Raw genomic sequence first — 22,995 nt, forward strand, 5'->3', positions numbered from 1 at the left:
AAAAAGCTTAACGTCAAAATATTTATGTGACAAAAAGCATTGCATACTTTGCGGCACGAGTAAAAATTTTATTGTTATACAAACATTTAAATGGTTAAGCTTGGGTAGCATATATACGTCATTTATTGTTCAAATAAAAACTAACAAGATAACAATTGGAATACTATTTCTATTACTAACATGCTGTCATGCTTCGTCATTCAAATTACGCGCCTGCTTTGAGTAATATATATGTACTTTGTTTATTCGCAAATGCACTCGCTACGAGTGCACAAACAGATCTAAAAATAGTCAATGGGCCAACATGAACAACATCCCATTGCTGGCTGGCATCACATAACAAAGAAGAAATTCTAAGGCATACAATATGGTACTGTGAATGAATACGAGTATAAACTAAGCTAAAATGTGTCTTTGCTATTGGCTGCAGCTGCGCTACGAGTTGAACACATCGATTGTGCTGGCTGGGCTGGGCTGGGCTGTGCTGAGCTCGGGTGGGTGTGCTACTCCTTTAGGTCGGCCGCTGTGTTAATGAAACCAGTTGTTTGTGTCAGCTGCAGTTGCTTCTCTTCGGCCTCGGCAGCCTTCTGCTCCGGTGACTTGGCCCACTCCTGCAGCTCGCCGGACGCGTAGAACCAGTAGATGACGCAGCCAACAAGATAAATGCCAGCCGAGATAAAGAACACCAGGCGCCATTCATAACGGTCTCCGCTATCGCCCACAATGTACCCGGTCAGCAGCGGACTGACGATGCCGGGAATCGTGGCGAATGTGTTGCCGATGCCCATCAGCACACTGGCGTGCTGCGGCGCGATATCCAAGTGATTGACACTGCAAGTGTTGCAAGAATTAAGTCGACGCACCGCTGAGGGCTACACTGACGTTGCAACTTACGCGAATCCAGACCAGGCAAAGGCGCCCAGGCCGACAGCAATTGTAATGAATATCACCGACCAAGTGGGATCCATAATGTAAGCTGTGAGCATCATGAAGACCGTCTGAGCCAGGAAAGCGCCGCAGTTGAAGTTACGGCGCACTTGCGTCGTTGTCCAGATGCCCTTCACCTGCATCCAATCGGCCAGATAGCCAGAGACGGCCAGCAATATGCCCATGGCCAGGTAGGGTACAGCCGAAAGGAAGCCCGTTTTGCCCAGATCAAAGTTAAGCGTATCTGCAGAGAAGATCTCATTAAATACCATATTAAGGCCAACTCTTATCAAGCGGTTTACCCTTAAGGAAGCTGGGCAGCTGGGTGAGCAACGTGTAGAAGCCCCAGTTCTCGGAGAAGTGCGAGGCAATGATTGCATAGAAAGCCATGGATGTGAAGATTGCCTTCCATGGGTGCTTGATAGTCTGGGGGCCCGTGTATCCAATCGTTTTCTGTATGTACTCGCACTCCTCCTTCGAGCAGAAGCGATCCTTCTCGGGTCCCGCGCGCACAATCAGGAGCCACAGAATCAACCAGATGACACCAATAGTTCCGAACACATAGAAAACACTAGGCCAGCCGTAACGGGAGGCCAGCATACCAGACGATGGCATGGCAATTACCGTTCCGGCGTAATTGCCCGCAAATGCAATTGACGCCATGCGAGAGCGCTCCAACGGCGGCGACCACCTGGCCCATACGGCGTGTATGCCCGGAAATGTGACGCCCTCGAACACGCCCTCGATAATGCGCACGGCCAAAAACATTTCGAGACTGTGTCGGGCCGCTAGCGGGGTGAGCAGAGTGAGGATGGCCGTTGTGCCAATGCCCAAGCCGAAGACCTTTAAAGTGAGATTTTACCAAAAGGAATTGTTAGTCAAGGATTTGCATTCATTTCATACATATGAGATATAAATAACTTGAACAGTTCTTTAACATTTTCAGCATGTAAACTCACAAGATTGCCGCCAACTTTGGTGCCTATGTAGCCGCCCAGGAACTGTGTGAAGATGTAGCCATAGAAGAAGGAGCTCAATATCAGGCCCCTCTGCTTGGAGTCCCAGGGAAAGTCCTGCTCGTACGATATATTGCCATCAGCATCGTGGACAGTGCGATTCTCCGTCATGGCCACAATGGCCACGGACAGATTCACGCGCAGCGAGTAGACATTGAAGAAGCCAAAGAAGGCCATCAGCACCACAATGTAGCGCTGCTTGCGCCAGAATCTCCAGGTGAGTGGCTCGCTCTCCACCAGGTCATGGCTGCAGGCATGAATAGAACAGAGGAGTTGCTTAGTTCGATTGAAATGCAAATTGTTGTATTGGCTGTCAGTCCAACCAAAGCCACAGTCACTTTCGCTGGCCAGCGACAAACTGCTGTTGGTTTTTGCAGTGGTTTTTTTTTTTTCATTTCTTTTCCTTTGTTTCTTCTTTTTTTCGTATACAACATTTCTCAACGTCTGCAGTTGCCAATGGGCTGGAACCAGTTTCTCAGCTATGCGCGGCATTAGCAACTGGTTTGGCTTGGGTCATTTGACAGTATTTCAGCATTTTGTGCACATGGGCGTGGGTACACACGTTATTTACATATCCTACTTGGCCGCACTTTGTTTTGCTTTCGACCAGCAAGAACACTTGCTCGAGCATAGCTTTGCCATAATGCGGAAACAATTTGCGTATGAGTGCTTGTTATTACATCTAGTTAGGCCAGGCTTTGCCCAAAGTTGAGGTAAGTTGAGGCGGTAGACACTTACTTGTTGTGATACGAGTGATGGCCATTGTGCTTGTCGGCTTTCATTGACTCCAGGTCGGTCATTTTGCGTGATTGTGTGTGTGTGTGTGCTCACGGGGCGTATGATCAATCTACTCGGGCATTAAGGGCCTGCAAATAAATTGGATAAACACAAAAAAGCAATTCAAATACAAATACCAAAAAAAGAAAAGGAATAAAATAGCGCCAGCCACTGTACGTTGTGCGTGCTGCCGTTTCATTAAAATTAAATTAAATTTCAAGACCTCCCCTCGCTGCAGCTCTCGAGCAAGTTCAATAGAAAAATTGCACACAATGCGAAGCGTGTCATAATTTTTTGCAATTTGTTTCATTCCATTTTGTTATTTCTTTGTTCGCGCCCTGCTATTATTAAACAAATCTACAGCAATTTATTGTCTCCGGGCAGCGTTGCGTGCCGGCCGCAATTGGCTTTGACATAGAACTCTAGTCGAGCCACAGGGCAGAGCATTGATTCGGCAAGCATCTTAATCCGGATATACAATATGCATAGAATTCACGAAAAACACACACACTCACACACACACACATACAAATTGTGAGGCTCTTTAAGCAATTGTCTCGCCTTATCGAAAATGCTTCTTGGCAGTTAAGATGACGACGCCTCTTAACTCAATTATCCATTTAACTTATTAAGCAAATAGTTTTGCAAATTGTGGCATTTGTAGCACGCGAAATAGAACACTCACTCACTCACACACACACACTCACACACCCACATATAAACAAAAGTAATCACAGCAAATACGTAATTGTGGCATAAGTGAGCCAAGTGCTTGGACTACGCTACGCAACCGGTTTTTTTTTGGGGGGGACTTTCACTTGATTCGCTTATTGCTCAGCTGCTCGCAATAAATATTCTCCAGATGCGTGCTCTCTGCTGTTTACTGATTTGCACGTGTGCACAATGGAACACAAGTATCTATTTTTAGATAATAGATAGTAATGATATGTATGATAAGGTATGATGCTGTCAGTCACTAAATTAACATTCAACCAATAAAGAATACATGCACACACACGCACACTTAGAGGCGTGTTTTTAGCGTCGTTTAATAAAAATGATTTATAGACAATTTTCCTTGTTTTTCCGTGGCGGAGTTAAACTAGTTTAACGCAAAGCCTATCACCAAAATCCTGTTGAGTCCATCCATGTCTATAATATTTATATACACATATATATGTATATGTCTATGAAATTCCTGTTTGATATAAATAGATTCACTTTCTATCAGGGTCGCAAGCTCAAATTTTGTTATTTACCGCACACATTTGGGCGAGTCTACGAAGTAAATTTGATGTGCAGCTAAACAAAATTTCGAATTTATATATGAGCTCTTGATAAAGGCAATGGTAATGTTAATAGGTTAGCTCTTTTTAGTTTTTTTTTTTTTTTTTTTCATCTTTTTCTTTGGCTGGCAAATAATTAATTTGTGTAAGCCAAATTAGTTTCCGGCTACGAACCGGTTGTTTTTGTGCCCAGCATGCAGCCTCGGCTTTCTATTAGCCCATTCAATATGCACTTTATCAAATTTCTCAATCAATAAAAAAAAAATTAATTTATACATAAATTACACACACACACATTCACATGCTCATAAATTTATAAAATTTCTTTGTTTTCCAAGCTAACTAAAAAATGCCATGTAATGGAAAACATTTACCATTTACTTCAGTGCTTATCTATACAGCATTAATTATTGCACTGGACTTGGAGAGCAATATAAGATTTATAAGACTAAGATTCCATACGAGAATTGCTGTTTATCAAGTTCAGCAAATATCGATAATTAAGCGCACGAATTATCAACTGTTACGCTTAAGCAGCTATTAGTTCAATTTAAGTTAGCTCTGATTAACGTAAACCCCAAATCAAACAAGAATTATAGCTGCGACTCACTATAGAGTCAGTTAATATTTACATATCAGTAGCACAAATAGTCAGCTAATCTGAGATGGAGTATTTCTTTCAACTCACGTTTTATCTAACCGCGAGATAAACTGATTATTTGAGCTACAGATAACAATAATGATGCTAATATTTACTGCCCATATGATTATATAGATTTTTTCTCTTTTTTAGTAAATGACAAGATATATCAAATGCCGAAATGCTATAAATCAAGTCTAACTGTTATATATAAGGCTGTTTCAGAAGTAACTTAATTGCTTTGAGTTAGTCAGAAGTGCTCAAGTGCATTCTGCAATGCTAATGAAATGTACACATATATAGAGAAGGATTTTTATATACACATTTCGAAACAGCTGTCGGCATATACACTTAATTTAAATGCTTTCATTTAAGCTAAATTCTTCAATCAACTATAAGAAAGTGACAGTTGTGCAAACAGCAAAGCCGCAGCAACTGCAACTGCAACAGCTTAACAAAGTCGCACAACTTTTAGATTGCAAATAGTTAAATTAAATACACTCCAATACACACACTCGCACACTGTTGCACACTCTTACACATGCACTTTTGAAGTAGCCGTTATATAGAAAAAGCCACAAAACTTGAACGCACCAAGAAACTTCGTCAAGGGTCCTCAAACTCTTCAAGCTCTGCTCAGCTGGTCCGCCGGTGGTGGGTATGCTGATTGTGTGAGTTGGTTGGTTGGTTGCGTGGCCAGGTGTGTAGCCGCCGGTTGCTCGCAGCGCACTAACACTGCAGCCAGTTGCCGGCATCCAGCTGAACACGACCGCAGACCGCTCGGCTGGCTCAGCGGCGCTCTGCCACAGCTGATCGTGCGTTGCGTTCAGTTAACTTCAATTAAGGCAAACAAATCGCACAGAGCCACACAGATCCGAGCAGAGCTGAGCAGAGAGCGCGGCTGGATCCGAAAACCTTGACTGTGAAGACTACTAATCGCATTGTGCGAGCAATTTACTCTTTGCCTGGGTAATCGCAATGGTAATCGACATAAAGCTTATGGTTTGATTAGGCACAAAATGTGGGCGCTATAAAGATACGGGGAACTAAATGAAAAGGAAAACACCAATCCCGTTTAGTTCTCAAATTGAATTTGCCAAGATACAACCTTCTTTATTTGCTTAAATGAACTCTTAAAGGCGGCAGTGCGCATATCGTTCATAAATCTCTATAGATAAGCAACTACAACAACTGAAGAATTTTATCAAATTTATGATGAGCTAATGTCATATAATAACGGCCACAACTCAGCAGCTCAGCAGCTGAGCAGCTGAGCAGCAGGCGTCAACTAAGCACATAAATACATCAGCGGCCAGTTGAAAGAGCATCCAGATTTGAAATGAAACACATTATATAATAGAAGCTGTAAAGAATTATATGTACAGCTCATTGACAATTTTTCGCTTGATTTATTGATACATAAATTATGATTTATGGCGAAAACACCAGCGATTTATGGCAACACCTTGTAAAAAGTTAAGAGTAAAAGCCCATTGCGGGGGGGTCTAATTGGGGGTATATTTTGTAAAAACAAACCAGCGAAAATATTTTGTTTGGCTAGCACATTACATATTCGGATGGGTTTTATAAATAAACCTGCTTAAATGTCCGAATGACATTCGGTCGATTCGCACATGCCAAAATCGATCGGGAGTTAAAATAAACAATGCGTGACATACGGATTTTAAAAACAATCATTTGGCGCATATGATTAAACCGCAGTGACCAGCATAACACAAATAATAGCTAATTCGCATTGGCAAGTGAGAATTGGACAGCATTGCACAAATTAATAATATCAACAATAAACAGCCCGGCCGATAACCGGCTGGAGCCGGTTCGAATTGTGTGACATCTTTCTGATTTGTTATGGGGACATGCGTTAATTATTGAAACTGAAATGTTAATTATGGACTAATAGGGAACACGACGCTGTTGATTTAAAGTGCTAACAGCGCTGCTGTTAAGCTAACAGCGGCAAGCAGTGCACATTAACAGAGCAGACGTTACGATACGCATACGCCGTGTAAGCGCTTACAGAGATCAAATTTCACATTTAAATCGTTGTAAATTCAAGCAGAATTCGCAAAACAATTGCAATAATTTTAAAACACACACACATATATGTATATATATTTAGCTACAGCATGCCTGCGTTTATTCATACAATACAATTTTTTGCATCATATCGCAAGCAATGTGAGAGCTGCACGTGCTGCCAAATAAATAAACACATGACAGAGCGAAAGGCAACTCAATTTGCATTGGCAGCTGCCAGAACGTGAGAAAACAGCACGGAGAAGCTATATAAACAAACTGCCCGATTGGACACACTCACACACAGCCATACAGACACAAACACACACACACACACACACAGTACAGTCACAACAACAGATGATTGTGTAAAAGTAAATTAATTGATCAAATGCAGCTGTCGTCAAATGGCGTGCAAATTGCAAACGAGCCTCCAGCGACATGACAAAAAGTGCACGCATCGTCTGTTAATTGTTTTTCTAGCCGCCACAGGCAAATCATGCACCACATAACAGTTCGCACCTCAGGGTGTGAACACTCATGTGTGGCGAATTAGCGGGCGCTAAGCTAAAAATAAACTGTGAATTACTTTATATTAATTAAATGTGCAAGATGTCGAGCAGAAAGTTTCCCTGAAACGGAAGCACAATGCTCTAGAGCCTCTTTAACAATGCCAAAGAAGAACAGTTAAGATGGCTTTCCAGTCAAGACAACCCTTTATAAATAATGTTTATGGTTTCCTCGAAAATTGTTATAAAAATACTTACAAATTGCAAAGCCCTTTTTATACGCTTCCATTCTGCTTTGGGCCCTCTAATTGAATTGTTTCACGAAAATTGGAAATTGGCTTCAAAGGAGCCGTATTAAATGTGCTATTTGTTGCAATGCTTGAGCTTGTGCTTGTGTTGTTGTTGCATGTCCCCGTGGCAGGTGTCGGCGCTTAGCTTTTGTGTTGTGTGTTTTGTGTTTTCCTTTCATATTTTTGTGTGGCGCTCTTTGTGCATTATTCGCATTTCTTAGCGCTTTGCTCATTGTTTGTAGATTTTATTCGTCTGAGTCGCAAAGGGCTGTCGCCCTCGACCGCTCGTTTGTTGGCTTAGCAGCGGGCGGTGAAGAGCGGGAGGCGGGTGTTGGTGCCTTGGCTTTATGCTTGACAAATTGCATTTTAATTGCGCACCGCTGCAGCGGCTGTTGCACAAAGTGAATGCAGCTGAGTGCAAATAATTGCACCTGAATGCACAGCAAATAATCCCGAAAAAAAAAACATTTAAATATTTGAAGCATTTAAGTTATTTGACTCGCCGCCATTCAAATTTATTGTTATTCATTTCGCCATTGAATTCGTGTGTTGCTTGGCTACGCAGTGCGAAAGCGAATGCGATAGCGAATGCGAATGCGAATTTGTCGCTTGACTTTGGCTACGTGAGCCTTTAATGGAATTTTATGCGCAACTTGCGAAAAACTCGAAACCGACTACAGCTCCTTTGATTTCAGCTCGACAAAAGTTGCGTCAACTTGAGCGCACATTACAAAAGCCCCAGCACGGACGCAGCCCGTGACTGGGTGGAAAAGTTTCCAGCAGCTTCGTCTACTTCCTACTCTACTTACTAGCGCTGCTGGTGGTGCTGCTGCGCTTCCTTTGTCCTGCTACAGCGGCATTTGCTCGACCCAGTTGTTGGCCAACTACTTGAGATGCAGCAGTGACCTGACTCCGCGCCCAGCTGGACAGGACATTTGCATTGCATTTGGACACACGTAAATCCCCGGTGTGCGGCCTCCCCCCAGGGAGTAAAGCCAGCCAGAAATATTCCACCCATCGACGTCCTTGGGTTACTCAAATATTTAAGCTGCTCAAATGCACAAACTGGAAAAAGTTCGCTTAATCGCCACGCCCATAAGTATGCAATGCCACGGCTAGAACTCAAAATTGAAGGCTATCCCATCGAAACTGTCACTGGAGCAGCCCCAAAAATGTTGCGGCGCACTTTAATTAACTAATTACAGCCGTTAAAAACGTCGAGCTCGCCACGCGCCTTTTGTCACGCCCCTGGGAATTGGCGTCAAGTGAAACAGCGACAGGGAAACTGATGAAGTTGGCTGTAACAAAAAAAAAAAAAAAAAACAGACAAAAAATGGGGAAATTTTTACGCAATTAGGTCTGAAAGCCTTCTGATGTTCAAATGACACAAACACACACACGCACACGCATATATATACATACCTGCTGCTGGTGCTGTGTCAAGGATGCATTGGCTGTTTGAAAATTCGTTGCATATGTGAACATAACTCAAAGCCGGCCAAATTCATTAGGCTTAAGACACGCAGCAACCGCAGTATGACGACAGCTGCATGGTTAATCATACGCCATGTTGCCAGGCTGTGAAAAATTCAACAGCAGCTGAAGCCAGAAAAGCCTTTTAGCACTAACAAGTGCCTACAAGACCCGGCACAGTAGCAAATATTGTGACAAAAGCATTGCACACACACACAGACGCACACACACAGACACACATAGATATAGACGGCAAAACAAAGAAGGGACGAACCACTCGTAGTGTAAATATAAAATTTATAATAACAAAGCACGTCGCAGGTGCAATTAGTGTGCAAATAAGCGTTTATTTGCCTCAAACAAACAAAGACAGAAAGAGAGACTCGGGCAAACATAGAAACACACAGAGAGAGAGAGAGAGGGAGAGAGAGAGAGAGAGAGAAAGAGAGAGTGAGAGAGCGGCAGTGCCGAGGGCATCTCATATGATATCTGACCTCGTTTATGTCAAGGTATTTCAGCTTTGCTAATGCCAGCCAGCCAGCTTAATTGCTCTACTAGCTCTACGAGCTTGACTCAAATCAGATTTCAATTCTATCAAATGTCTCTGAAGCGCATGCTAAAAAACTGACATGCGCCACTGTTGCGGCTGCTCGCTCATAAATCATTTCCCAAGACGTGATATTTTGATAACATTGATAAAGTTTCTGATCATAGGCTGCACTTAAGCAAATCAGAGGCAACATATGCAAAGGCTGCACATGGATATAGTTGGCTAGCATATGTAAAGCAATACCGAACTGATTATAAACAGAGAGAGAGAGAGAGAGAGAGAGAGAGGAAGCGAGCGAGCTAGAGAGACGGAAGCAGGTAATGCCAAACCAACAACTAAGGCACCGCTAGGGACAGCTATTTGCCAACATGTAAAGTACACTGACATCGCCTGCAGTCGAACAACAGAACAACAACAACAAACACATCAAATAGAGCAAAACCATTGGCAACGACAAGCGTCAGCATGAGTCTGAACTTAGCTACAGGACTCAATTGAGTGCCATGCCAGGCGTACAGTCGGGCAGGCAGGCGGAGGGGCGGGCGGACGGTCGTACAGGCGGCATAGAGTTGGAGACATCTCGTGTCTCACAGCTCACTCAGCTGCCCTGGGGCACAACATGGCCTAGTCGAGCCTGACTGGCTGGCTGGCACCCTCGGCAGCCCCGGCACCCGCGGCACCCGCGGCACCCACTGTCTGCCCCTCTGTTTGTTTTGCTCGACTGTCCACTCTGACAGTTGGCAGCTGCCTAAAAATGTGCACAGAAAATGTCGAGCTCTGGGACTTAGATGGCAATCGCTGCAATTTGGCCAGCCTGCCATTGTGGCAAATGGAAATTAAAATGAATTCTTATACCCTGCATCAAAATATAAACATTTTAACGTGTGTTCTATGTAACAAGGCTGAGCATGAAGAGGTACACAAAATAAGCCAAAGCCTGAAATATTCATTAGCTCAAAAATGTGATATTAAATAGATTTAAATGTAGTCAATTTTAGTATTAAGTTTTTAAGTATTAAGTTTTAGTTAAGGGTATTGGGCTGTCTAACACAATAGTTTAAATATATGAAATTGATTACATCCCAGGTTCAGGAATACAAATTGGTTTTCAATTTTTGTTTTTTCTGCTGGCCTTGTGGTTCATCATATTTGCATGGCTGGTAAACCTTATAAATACAACCACATCGTAGCCAAGAGCAGTGGCAAAGTTTTCATTGGGCTCCCCAGCAAAAGTGTGCTAAAATGTTATTAGCGCTTAATTAGAGCACAACTTTTGCTTTTGCTTTGCCCTGAAAAAAAAACCGAAGCCCCCAGCCCAGTGTCTCGCCTCGACCACAAAGGCAAAGGTGCGCTCCGAAGAACTTTTGCTGCAGCTTTGTGGTAAAGTTTTAATAATGTTCAGCTAAAATGAAATAATGCGTTTTGCCAGCAGACTACGGAAATTCCCGCCCAAGGGGCGGCCTGTTAAATGGGAAGACACAGCTGCAGCTGGAGCAGCATCAGCAGCAGCAGCAGCAGCAAAGAGATCCGCTTTAAATGTACATCAACAAGAGCCCATGCCGTGTGTGTGCAAGTGGTCAAGAGTGGCCCTGAGAGCTGAAAGCTGAGAGCTGAGAGCTGAGAGCAGGCAGCAGTTGCCAAGCTAAAAGTTGCTCAGAACCAAACCAATTCATTAAACATTCACCGAGTTGTCTCTGGCGTCAAAATGGGCCACACAATGCAACGTGGCCTGGCCCGGCAAAGGGGCCAGCCAGACGGACACAAAGCGACACAGTTGATGGGCAAGAAAAGGCTGCAAACCGTATAGACGAGAGACGGCAGCAGGGGCTTGCTTACTCATGGGCACACAGCAATTGTCATGTGTCTGTGCTTTGCCTCTTTTTGTAGGGTCGGTCTGAAAGGGTCAACAAACTGTCGCCCCTTGCAAATGGCCCATGTATGCTGGACAAGCGCTAGGTTTTTGTTGCAACTCTCCACTTGAGTGTTGCAAGCTGCTAGTTACCACTCGCCAGTTGCCACTCGCCAGTTGCCAGTTGCTAGTGGCAGCTAAGGAAGATGTCATTCGATGCATATTTCAAGCTTTCAAGCAAACAGTGCCCCTGAGACATTTCGAGCTAATGAAAGGCACAGGAAATTGCGTTTCTTACGTAGCAATCAGTTTGCATCGATTGAGCGGAAATTCCCCAAGTATGCCACATAATCGAGTATCAATCATACGTACTGTGCACGCTGGCAGGCGGCAAATTAATATTAATATTAAGCATGAATTCTAGCAGCTACTTCAACGCAAACATTATTAATACATATAATAATAATAATATGGTCGGAAGCTAAGCCAGCTCGTAAATGTTAAATGGCAACGTCTGAATATTAAATGGACCATGTTTACAATATGCTCAACACTGCTATACCCTGGAACTGCAGAGCAGTTAAGTTAGATTTAGGTCGATTTAAATTTAAAAAACTCAAGTAACATTCATGAAATTCTCTGCAATTCTCTGAAACCTGTTTGATTTTAACAACAGCTCAGAAATATCAAACAGGTTTTTGATTACAAAATGTTGTATATGCATATATACTGCTCGTACATATATATTACTCTATATATAACCAAGTTATATATGTCAGGTATACATATATGTATATTCGTTAAAGACTAAACAGTTATAGGATGAATTAATATTAATCAAATTGCCGAAATATAAAACTGCGTATATAAAATAATTACTCGCATATACATACATACATACATATACGTTTAAGCACTCGTATACGCCCCGCTGCTCCAGAGATGAGGGCTATCAAAAATTTAATAAACTGTCAGCGCGAATGGCAACAACAATAGAGAGAACAACAATAACCGCAGAGTGGGTGCACATGCATAAGCCGCATGTGACGGACGGGCAACAGTTTACGAGCACTTTGTAGGCGTGGGCGGCCCAGTAAATATACCAAGTGAGACAGGCTGGCTGGCTGGCTGGCATTCGTCCATTAGAGGTACGGGAATAACGCCAATTAAGTAGCCCCATAAAATGCACGCAGCAAATGCAGCAAAGGATATCGATACCTAATTAAATTTCAATACAATGCAAACCAAATTATTCTATTATAAATGAACACATAGATATATGTATGTGTTCACACACACTGATATATATTTTATATACGTCTATAATTTTTAAGCATACAGGCATTAGGTTATTTATAGCGCCATACATTAAAATGAGTCGCACAATTGCTGATTTAGAATGCTCTCTCCCCTCTCTCTCGCCTCTCCAATTGCCAGTTGCCTAGCGACGCTCAGTCGAGCTCAAATTGCCAACAGCTTGTGTGTGTGTGGGTGGGTGGCTGGCAGGCGGAAATTTTATGCATACAGCAGTCGTAACATAGCTACAGACCCATATATATACACACCCACACACGCGCGTGTTATGTTTAAAATTAATACGAATTCTCGTCTGCCTTTACACTTCAATAAGTTTTCAATGAACACTTTGAAACTATTTTTATACCGTTTACACCTATGTAAATCAATATTTGTATATCACTCAATGTCCGTGCAGGTGAGTGTGTGTGGGTGTGTGTGTATATATATATATGTATATGGTTTCATTGACAGCAATTTATCTTTTAACCCGCGATGATTTATTGATGTCAGTTGGTTAAAGGTTTAATATGAATTTTATGTTTGGCCAACATACACAGGACTTATGCACATACACACATACATGTACATATATAGTCTTACACAAACATACACATGATCAATCTTCAATTAACTGTAAATAGTACTTATGCGTGCGTGAAAAATAATTGTATGCGAATGAATGTGAAAGCAATGTTATTCCAGGCAAATATTCTTCTTTTGTTATTAAATTTCGAATGCATTTAAGATAATGTCAATGCTTGAATAAATCTGCAGGGCCATACATATATTTATATATTCCATTGCATAGTACTTAGCATAGTATTTACTTGTTTGATAGCATGTCTCTTTACTGTACAAGTAGCTTAGCACTTGGCAAAAACTGTGAGCAATTGCGACCAAAAGACTTAAATTCCCTTGAGCAGACATTAAATATTTCAATGAACAATGCTATATTTTAGTTTTGTCAAAATATCTATTTTAATAATAAGTATACTCTATATTACATATAATATGAAGTTTCCTTTACGGGAGGCATTCGTATGCCAAGATTCTACTTGAAGGTTAAGCTCCCACTTGGCAGCATTTGGACAGCCTAAAAGTATGCAGTAAAATTTAAGCGTTGCTGTTGCTGTTAAGCCAGACGAGAAGCAATGCAGGCTTTTTGGGCTGCCGGCCAGCTGCTATCCTCGTTAAGAGCGTTGAGAATATTACGTATACGCGACGCACTCATTATCCGCTCTCTTAAGGCCGCACATCTGTGCGTTTTATCCGCAACTGCGCAGCAGCTGGGGAATGTCTTGAAGCGGCTGCGGATAACTGCGGAGACACGTGTTTTTGTTTACCTACGTCGCACAGTGGGGCCTTTGCTCATTTTGCGTTGCAAAAATCATAACTTTTGAACCAAGCGAGATATTTCAAAAATTTAAAAAGCATTCGACAGAGAATTCTTCAAGCTATAAATAGGCTAAAATACAGGGTGATGCGTTAACAGGGTGCTTCACAGTTTTACCTCAAACCTGAAAAATGTGATTTTTGTCCTAAAATGTATGTTTTTCTATGAAAAACTACCATTTTTTTTTGTTGAAATTGATTTTATTTCAATTATATGCCATAAATATAACAAAACAAATTAAAAAATATAAGAAAAAAATTTAAAAAAAAATAAAATTTTTTTTTAATTTTCTGTAAATAGTCATCTGCATGCGAATTTGACCTTTTTTAGTACATTTTGTGCGTTTTTATGCCGACTTTGGGTTAGTTTTTTGGTATAGAAATCCGGGGTGGCACCTGGTGGCAGCCAAAGTTTTATTTATATTAAAGAGGACATCTTCCTTAACACGTGTATATATACCGGTGCTCGGAACTCGGCGGAACTCAAAGGATATAGACTACTTTAGGTAAAAAAAATGGTCAAATTTAGAGGTTTAGTAAATTTAAACCAGCTCTGCTATGAAAAATCGTATTAACATAATTTTTTTTGTATTCTATTAGTAATAATTCATTCTTTAAACCGCAACCAACACTGCCAAAATTGGTGCAAGATTTTTCCTACAATTCAATTGACAAGTGGGATATTTTTCACAAAAACACGCTGCTCTTCGCAACTTTGCCACTTTCCCAAATTTTGAAGGGCTATAACTACCCTTAAAATTGACCGATTTTCAAAAATCTTTCGGCTACAAACCAGTAGATCGATTTATTTTCATATGACATCAACTTTTTAAAAATCGCTTGAAGTCACTTTTTTGATTTTTGCCACGCTCTGCCGGCAGAGGCCCCACTGTGCGTCGTTTGTTGTTTTTGTGCGCGTCAAACAGCCTCCGCCGACTAACCCAGTTCGATGCGTACCACTGCAGCCATAGCCACCAATAGTGCGTGTGGTGTGTGCTTACCACTTACAGCTGCTACAAATGCTACAACTGCTATGGCTACGGCCACTGCCATTGCGACTGCTGCTACTGCTCAAGTGGTTTGTTCTCGGCGCTTTGTTGCTGTTATTTTGGATGCTTGTGGTGGGGCTTGAAGTGCGCTCGTCTTACCTGCTGCCAGCATGACGACTGTGAAGTTCATTTTGCACATTTGTGCTGAGTGGGCACTCGAGCTGTGTGCCAACTGCTGGCGCTCGAGTGACACAGGAGTGAGCAAGAAAAGGGCGCCCGGCCACGTAACTCGAGTGAATAATGCGCCCGTAACGGCATGAAAAAGAGCTGTGAAGTTTCTTAATGCGACTTTGATTACTGCAACAACTCTTGGCCAACTGACGCACGGCTAAGCCAAATATGATTGACAGCCGACAGTCAGTTAAACGAATGGCCAGCGTCATGCTTCATCTGCACAAAGTTTTACCAAATTTACCTAGCTATTTATTATTCATTTTAGCATTTTCTTTTTGTTTCTTTGTTTTTTTTTTGTGATTGTTTTCTTCTGTCTGATGTCTGGCACTGACGTCTTCTCGCACTTGCCGAAAGCCCCAAACTTAATTATTTACAAATTGTGCGGCCGCACAGTGTTTTTACTGCCAGCACAGCTGCAGCTCGGCGAGAAACATAAAATTTATTGGCTGTAAAGAGAATGTTTGGTCAAAATGATTGCAAGTTTGCATGCATTATGGGTCGCTGTCTCTCCATCTGAACTGGAGCAGCTGCAGTTTAAATTACAGTATTTACTACAGGTATAAACTCGTAGTTGTTTTTGTTTATCTGCTGTTGTTGGTCAAGCAGCAGCAACAAGCCACTGGCGCACCTGTTCTGTGTAACATGGCTTATACCCTGTATATATACTCTATATATATATTCATGTACATATTGTGCCGAGCCAACTTTTGTTGTGTGTATTGTTGACATAATTTTTGGACTCGGCTCGGCTCTGGCAGCCGGATCGGCCAGCCGCAGCTCTATTAATTTCTGTTAAAGTTTTTGGTAAAGTCGACGGCCCACTGCTGGCGGCGGGCTGGACAGCACGGTGTATGGATTAATCTGTGGGGAGTGGGAGTGGGAGACTGGGGGCCGAGGCCTTTGAATTTATATTTAACTTTGGCTGTGCAAATTTAATGAACGCTGCTGCTTAATTATTCCATTTCAGGCAAGTTTATTTTCTACACGCGCGTTTTTATGCCGCAATTGAAATTTTTAATTGGCAAATGCGTGGGCGCGTCCACAATCCACTCGCAGTCTCTGGAGGCACCGGGTGGAGGCCGCTCTGCGTCGCCTGGCAGCGCTTTGCGGCATTTTAATTACAAGCTCCGCTAATGAAATTAAAAAGTCCCTCAAATGGAATTATAATAAAATAGAGTTGTGGTACATCAACAAAAGCCAAGGATTAAACATGACCTGCTTCCGAGCGCCGATTCTAGCGGCCTGATTCTAGCGGAGCATCTTGCAGCAGGACCAATACATGACCTATTATTAGCCCGTACGTGCTGCGGTCGACTGCCTACCTGACGCTTACCTGTCTACAGCCTGCCTGCCTGCCTACCTGCCAATCACATCTAATTAATTGGCATTTACGTTCCGCCATTAATACAATTATTGGACCACAATTATAATTAGTGGCGTTTCACACTTGCTTATTTAATTGTGGTTTCCATGTCCTCGCCATCTATTAACTAGTCATTAATTTGCCATAGTTCTATTCAAGCATACGCTGCGTATACGCGATGTGCATACATGAAAATGGCTTTATGTGCGAGCTTTCATCTGCTTTCGCATAGCGTAATATGTAATAAAATTTGTGTTTTTAGATTACGAACATTTTTTGCTACAATTTATGGCACACAAACCCAATCACTCATATGGTATGCGCATATGTATAAATATTTGTGGGAGGGGCAGGCTATGTTCGTATACCTTTGCAACAGCCAGGACATTGGAATTTATCACTTTACATTTAATCCGTTTAAGCTCGGCGCCCGTACGAGGGCCAAACAACAAGTTGTTAATGCCTGAATTGGTAGGGAATTATATTTAATTGTGGTGATTGAGGTATATATAATTGATATGCAAAATTAAAACTGTAATAAGTTGTAAAACTTAAATATAGATAACAAGTATTTTTCATATATTGCTGTAGTCCACTTTGGGGATGGTCGTCCATTTTTCAATTCATTTGATGATTTCATCTTAATTATATACCTCATTCTCTATGTTTCCCTTTGTCAATCATTTGCTGCCAACTTGTATCTTGTATCTCTGTCTAATACATATTATTTACATATATATCTTATGATTGAGTATTCACTATTCATTCATGGCAAACTCTACGATCAACCCATTTGGTGTCTCAGTCCAGCTAGCGGTAAGCGTTCATAAAATATGCATACGTTTTAGATTTATTTTGTGTATGGCGATTATAATGCAAATGCAAGCACTTTTGACAGCAGTCCAAACATGTTTCCCGAATGAGTTTCGGGATGGCCAGCGCCGAAACAGAATATTTATATGTTAAATCTTTTTACCATTAGGACAACGCAATCACAATTGCTGCCACAAAATATCCACAAAAAAAAAATGGAAAAACAAGAGCCATAAATAATAAAATCAGAACTGACGAGCTGCGGATACGCTCTGGGTTTCAAGTTCTATCCGCAACGGCGTCCACATCCATATCCCCATCCACAGCCACATCCACATCCACATCCACATCCGCATCCGCAGTCATATATCGACAGCGACATAGACGCAGGCTCCCTGGGCGCTTACCTAAATCATAACCCGACCAGTGCGACCAATAAGCCCAAACAAATTGACACTCTCGATGCTTGGGGAAATCAGCGATAGCGACAAACATGAAATAGCCAAACGCAGCCATCGCAACTCCATCGGAGAGATTGGCTCGACATTCGAATGGCAGATGCCAGACAGTGGAACATACGAAATTTTTTGGAATTTTTTGGAAAAATCATTGCGTAAAGCAATCACAAAGCAATTAGCATTAGAGTCGACCGACGACACTTTCAAAATGTATTTGCTCGTTAGCGCCGTCAAATCGTGGCCAGTTATGAAATCAAATTCAATACAAAAACGTTTGCCATGGTGTTAACATTTTTGGTGCAGTGGCCAAATGAATGCACAATATGCACCTGACTCGCGTTACGTATACGTGCCGTTGCACCGGCTTAGTTGACAGAGCTGCCTTCCAATCCAGGCACTTCATTAGCAAATGGCCAGCTATAGCCAAGCTTTATTCCAGCCACCTCGTATTTTAGAGCACACAAAACGCTGTCCCGGCAGGCGAATGCGTACGGCCATTAATAATTCATGCAGCGAAATGAAATGCATGGAATAAAGCGAGCCAAAACACGACTTGTTCAGCTTCAAATAAAACACGCTGCGTAGCCGCTGGCCTGACAATAGACCATGAAATTGTAATGAATACAGCTCTCACCCAAAACTGAACAATCTACCGGAGTAGAGAGCGAACCATTTTCATAAACTGAAACCATTCAAAATGTGAGTTCATGAGCGTGCGTAACCATGTGTTGGAAACGGCAACTCGTCATGGCATTCAGGCTATCCCACAGAGTAGGATATTTGCAGAGAGCTGGGTAAAACAAAGATAAAGCAAAGGTAAATCATTCATATAATATAATTTAATTTAAGTCTTTTAACAATTCTAAAAATTAGCATAAATAGTGTATAATATTGAGTATATAATAATATATTTCCAAATACATTTTTCGAATAGATCAGAAAGATTGCAAATTACAATATATAGTAAATATTTAACAGAACAGAATAGCTGACCTATTCAGCTGAAGCGCGCTGTATTAAATAAACACCTAAACACACTAACATTAATTCCGCATTTTCCATGTTAGCCTCAACTGAAATCATTACGTTTTACAACACTGCAATTCAGTCTAGAAGTTCACTAACCAGACTTAAAGCGTCTTTTAGCTGCACTCTAATTGCTTCTATCAGAGTTTGGCCAAGTGGATAATAGTGAGCTGAACAAAGCAGGGCTGGGCAGGCGGGTGGTGAAGATGGTGGTAGTGTGGGTGGTGCTGCCAGTGGGTCAGTGATGCGCTTCGATCATAAAGTTGCCAATGCAATGCAAACAAATTGAAAATTGCCAGCTACCAATTGCCAATTGCCCGTTGCCAGTTGCCAGTTGCAATTATAAACGCGGCCATTTGCCAATAGATATGCCATTAGGTTTATTGTAGTTGTAGTTGTTGTTGTTGCAGTTGCTGTTGGTGTTATTTTGGTAGTTGTAGCTGCGTTAAAGTTTTTGCTTAACTTGAGGGAGCTTGCTACTAAAGCAGAGCATACAAAACTTTGCTAATAGCAGCCAACGAGTCAATGTGTATGTGTGTGTGTGTGTGTGTGGGTGTATATCTAAGCAATTTGTGAGTGTATGTGCGTGCGTATGTGTGAGTTAGCAGTCAACTCAATGAAGCCAAAACAAATATAGGAAAAACTTTTCCAATTTTCGATTGCCAATTGTGCAAAAATTTTACGTGCAACTTGCTTGGGGAATACGAGAATGCGAGAATGCGAGAATACGGGAATGTGAGAATGCGAGAAAGTTTTGTGCCATTTCGGAATGTTTCCAGCTATACAATGTCCCCGTTGGCTAACCAGACGCAGACGCATTTACCACCCAGTCCATTTGTGGGGCGGGACCTTCGTCTGCATTGCACCTACTCAAAACACAAATTAAAACTAATTATCCAAAAATATATTTCATAAAAAATCATTTCGAAATTGCCGCGAGCCAGAAGGTAACAGAAATGCAGAATTATCTGAATTATCAACTGCCAACTTTAAGCCTGACAAATAAACTTCATTTATTTTTGCACTTTTATAGTAAATATATATATGTATATACATATATACATATATATTTGTCAGTTTTTTATTCGGATTTGCTTTGTTGTTGCAGGCGCTGGCTTTAACTTTCGCTTTGACGGCAAACTTTTGCTTTTCATGCTACAACTAGCTGGCAAAAGTTTTTGCTAACGTAGCGCAGCAAAGTTTTTAGCACTTCAAGTGCATGCGACCAAGCACCACCCGCCAGCCCGCCAGCCCGCCAACCCGCCAACCCACCCCCCTTTCTGTCCAGCTCGCACTTGCGCCCCTCTCACTCGCACACAATACTTGCACCAAAGTTGGGCCAAGTTTTCACTTGGCTCACATTTGATTTAGTCGCTGTCTTGATGTCCATTTCATTTTGCGACTGATTCAGCAATTATGTACGAGCATGTGGCAGTTGGCAAAAGTACTCCAGTTGGATATAAAGCAACTAAGGCGACTCATAAAGCTCTTTGCAAAGTCTGCTCGACGAGCAGTTGCCCTCTGAATTTGCCTTAGTTTCAAATTATTTGTTACGAGTTTAAATTGAATTTCTCAATATGAAAATCAGATGATTAACTATTTTCTATTTAATATTATAATTTCCTTTCCATTTGAGCTATGTCTCATTGTGTCCTTGTCCCAGAATATTCATAAGGCATTCAATAGCTTAAAATTCTAAATAAAGCTGAGCCAAGTATAAAATACAATAATAGACTAAGCCAGACGGCAGTGTCCATATTTAATCAGATATTTGGTAACGCAAATAGCAGAAGGACAAATCAATGCTGGATACAACTAGCTATACATATTTGAACAGCTGGTGTTTGATAATTTCGAATAGCTATATCTAATCTAATGCTGTAGGGTATATACACATATGCATATATACATAGAGATATGTATGTTGAAGTAGTTATGCTGGGGCTTATGCGAGTGATGGCTGCACTTTAAACTTGCCATACGTAAGTGTTTGTAATACGCTCGTTACATTTATTATGGAGTGTGCTGCTCGGCAGGCGAACAATGCTGCTTCCGTTTCCGTTGGCTGTCTGGCGCTGGTAAGGATCGCAGTTTTGGGTAGACTCTGTGCAGCTGGCATTTGAATGCGGGGCGCAGCACATGACATTCGACACAATTCCCCGGCGCAGAGCACGTTGCCCGTAGCATACTTATCCGGGCAACAGCAGCAACAGTAGCAACAGCAGCCGGTGGCAACTATCTGTAACTGGAGGCGGACTGCAGTAAATGCATATTTTATATTTTCATTTCATTGAAACCGACACGTAGTCCACATTTACCCTGACGCCGGCACTGGGCCGGTGTGTGTGTGTGTGTATGTGTGTGCGGGTTGTTGGCCTGACTCGCCAGCAATCGAGTAGAGTGTAAATTCGAATTGAAGTTGCCTGCCAGCTAATAAGATCCAGTCCACATATATACGTGGCCTTTGATTGGCTTAAAACTGTTCGCTTTTAATTAAGTTATCGCAGCTGCCAAAGAGACTCAACCAGAGGCGACACCTGATTGCCGCCTGACAGCCTCTGATTGCATGTTGACATAGTTTCGTTAGTCTTGATCATTTTTATACAGAAATATCAAGAGAAAAAGTGCACAGAAAACTGAATTTGGACTTGAAACAAACGTTTCCTTTCAGCAAATGAATATTTGAGAGAAATGCATACATATGAATGACTGAAAGCCATCTGCATGAATGCATGGAAATTGCATGTTTTAATGCCCGCACAGCGGCATCGCTATAAAAATAGCACAAGTCGTGGCTTATCAAACGAACAGCACTGCGTTGGCCTTACGATGCCCCCGAGAAGTCGCCAAAAAAGTTTACATTCACGGTTCGCCCGTCACCGAAATATTGCACTTTATATATCATCGGGGATATGTAGAGTGCACTATATATATATAAAAAAAAAAAAAAAAAGATAAATAAAAAAAAATAAGACAAATAAAAATAAATAATGTGCCTTATAGTGCTTGCCTGCTGCTGCTACTATGGAATGCCTTTTTACATTTTTTATGTTAAGCACATAAAGTTTATAGACTAAGTAATATATAAAATAATTCTAATATAAGAATATGTTGGCTTAGAAGCTATACACCTCTTGCTTTATACAATAAAATAAGCCACTTTACATACCGAATCAAGTATCCTGACAGAACCATATTAGAGAGTAACTCATAGTTGTAGCTAACATTTTTCTAGAAAATATTAAAGAGTGAGGAAATTCCATCCATTATGAATACAGAATCATTCCTGAGATTCAACCAGAGATTGCAAAATAAAAGAACTTTAGGGTCCAAGCTATATTTGGCCCTCTAAATTGTGCTTAGCCATCTGGCATGAGGGTCGCGTTTGTCTATTTGGCTACACCACAGAGAAAAAGGCAGTGAGAGAAGGAGAGAGAGAGAGAGAGAGAGAGAGAGAGACAGAGATAGAGCAATGCCTTTTTGATTTCTGCACGTTGCCGTTGCTCGCTTTTTGCTGATTTGGTTTTTCCTGCCTGCTACGAGGATTTGGTTTATTGTTTAGACGACAAATTGCAAGATTTTCGTTTTGTTTCACTGCGCTGCATCCGTGTACGTGTCCTGTGGAGGCAGCAGCCCAAGTGCCTGATTAAACCCAGGCAGACAGAGTTCGCTGCCATTGTCTATTTGCGGTACACAAAAAGTATTCGATTTCTTTAACGATGACATGATATCATCCCACACGAGCTGCACGGCATGCAAATGGGCAGACAGAACAAATTTGAGATATATAGAGAAGTACATGCACACATGGATCTGCATGTGTGACTAGTTGGCTCCGTTAGCTGACATGTTTGTGATACGTGAATCCCATTCGTCGACTCCGAATCAACTATTCTTTACAACTAACCTAGTCAATAAAGACAACCTGGCGAACGAGAGAAGGTGAATAGAGTTCATAGTTGAGTTCGGTTTCTAATTACAACTAAAGCCGCAACCTTTAAGCCATCTTGTGCTGCTCTAAAATTGCATATGTTTCCTTTTATTATTTATGGTAATTTCAGCTAAAG

At 41.6% G+C, this 22,995-nt stretch overlaps 1 protein-coding gene across 1 annotated transcript; it reads right to left on the minus strand.

The window, feature by feature from the left end:
* Positions 1-217: 217 nt before the first annotated feature.
* On the minus strand, positions 218-5,400 carry MFS9 (major facilitator superfamily transporter 9). Its single transcript, XM_018009973.2, has 6 exons — positions 5,241-5,400; positions 2,682-2,809; positions 1,887-2,190; positions 1,230-1,770; positions 895-1,171; positions 218-831 (listed from the first exon to the last, which is right to left on the minus strand). Exons 2-6 carry the CDS (start codon positions 2,741-2,743, stop codon positions 504-506), a joined length of 1,512 nt encoding a protein of 503 aa, XP_017865462.1. The 5' UTR covers positions 2,744-2,809; positions 5,241-5,400; the 3' UTR covers positions 218-503.
* Between the last annotated feature and the right edge of the window lie 17,595 nt (positions 5,401-22,995).

This window comes from Drosophila arizonae, chromosome 2 (genome assembly GCF_054131065.1).
Source record: "Drosophila arizonae isolate 15081-1271.41 chromosome 2, UAZ_ARI_1.0, whole genome shotgun sequence".
Classification (NCBI taxonomy): Eukaryota; Metazoa; Arthropoda; class Insecta; order Diptera; family Drosophilidae; genus Drosophila; species Drosophila arizonae.

Coding starts and splice junctions, on each gene's coding strand:
- MFS9 (XM_018009973.2), bottom strand. CDS start 2,743: ATGACCGACCTGGAGTCAATGAAAGCCGACAAGCACAATGGCCATCAC. Junction 1,172..1,229: donor GCTGCCCAGCTTCCTTAAGG/GTAAACCGCTTG, acceptor TCTTCTCTGCAG/ATACGCTTAACTTTGATCTG. Junction 832..894: donor TTTGCCTGGTCTGGATTCGC/GTAAGTTGCAAC, acceptor CAACACTTGCAG/TGTCAATCACTTGGATATCG.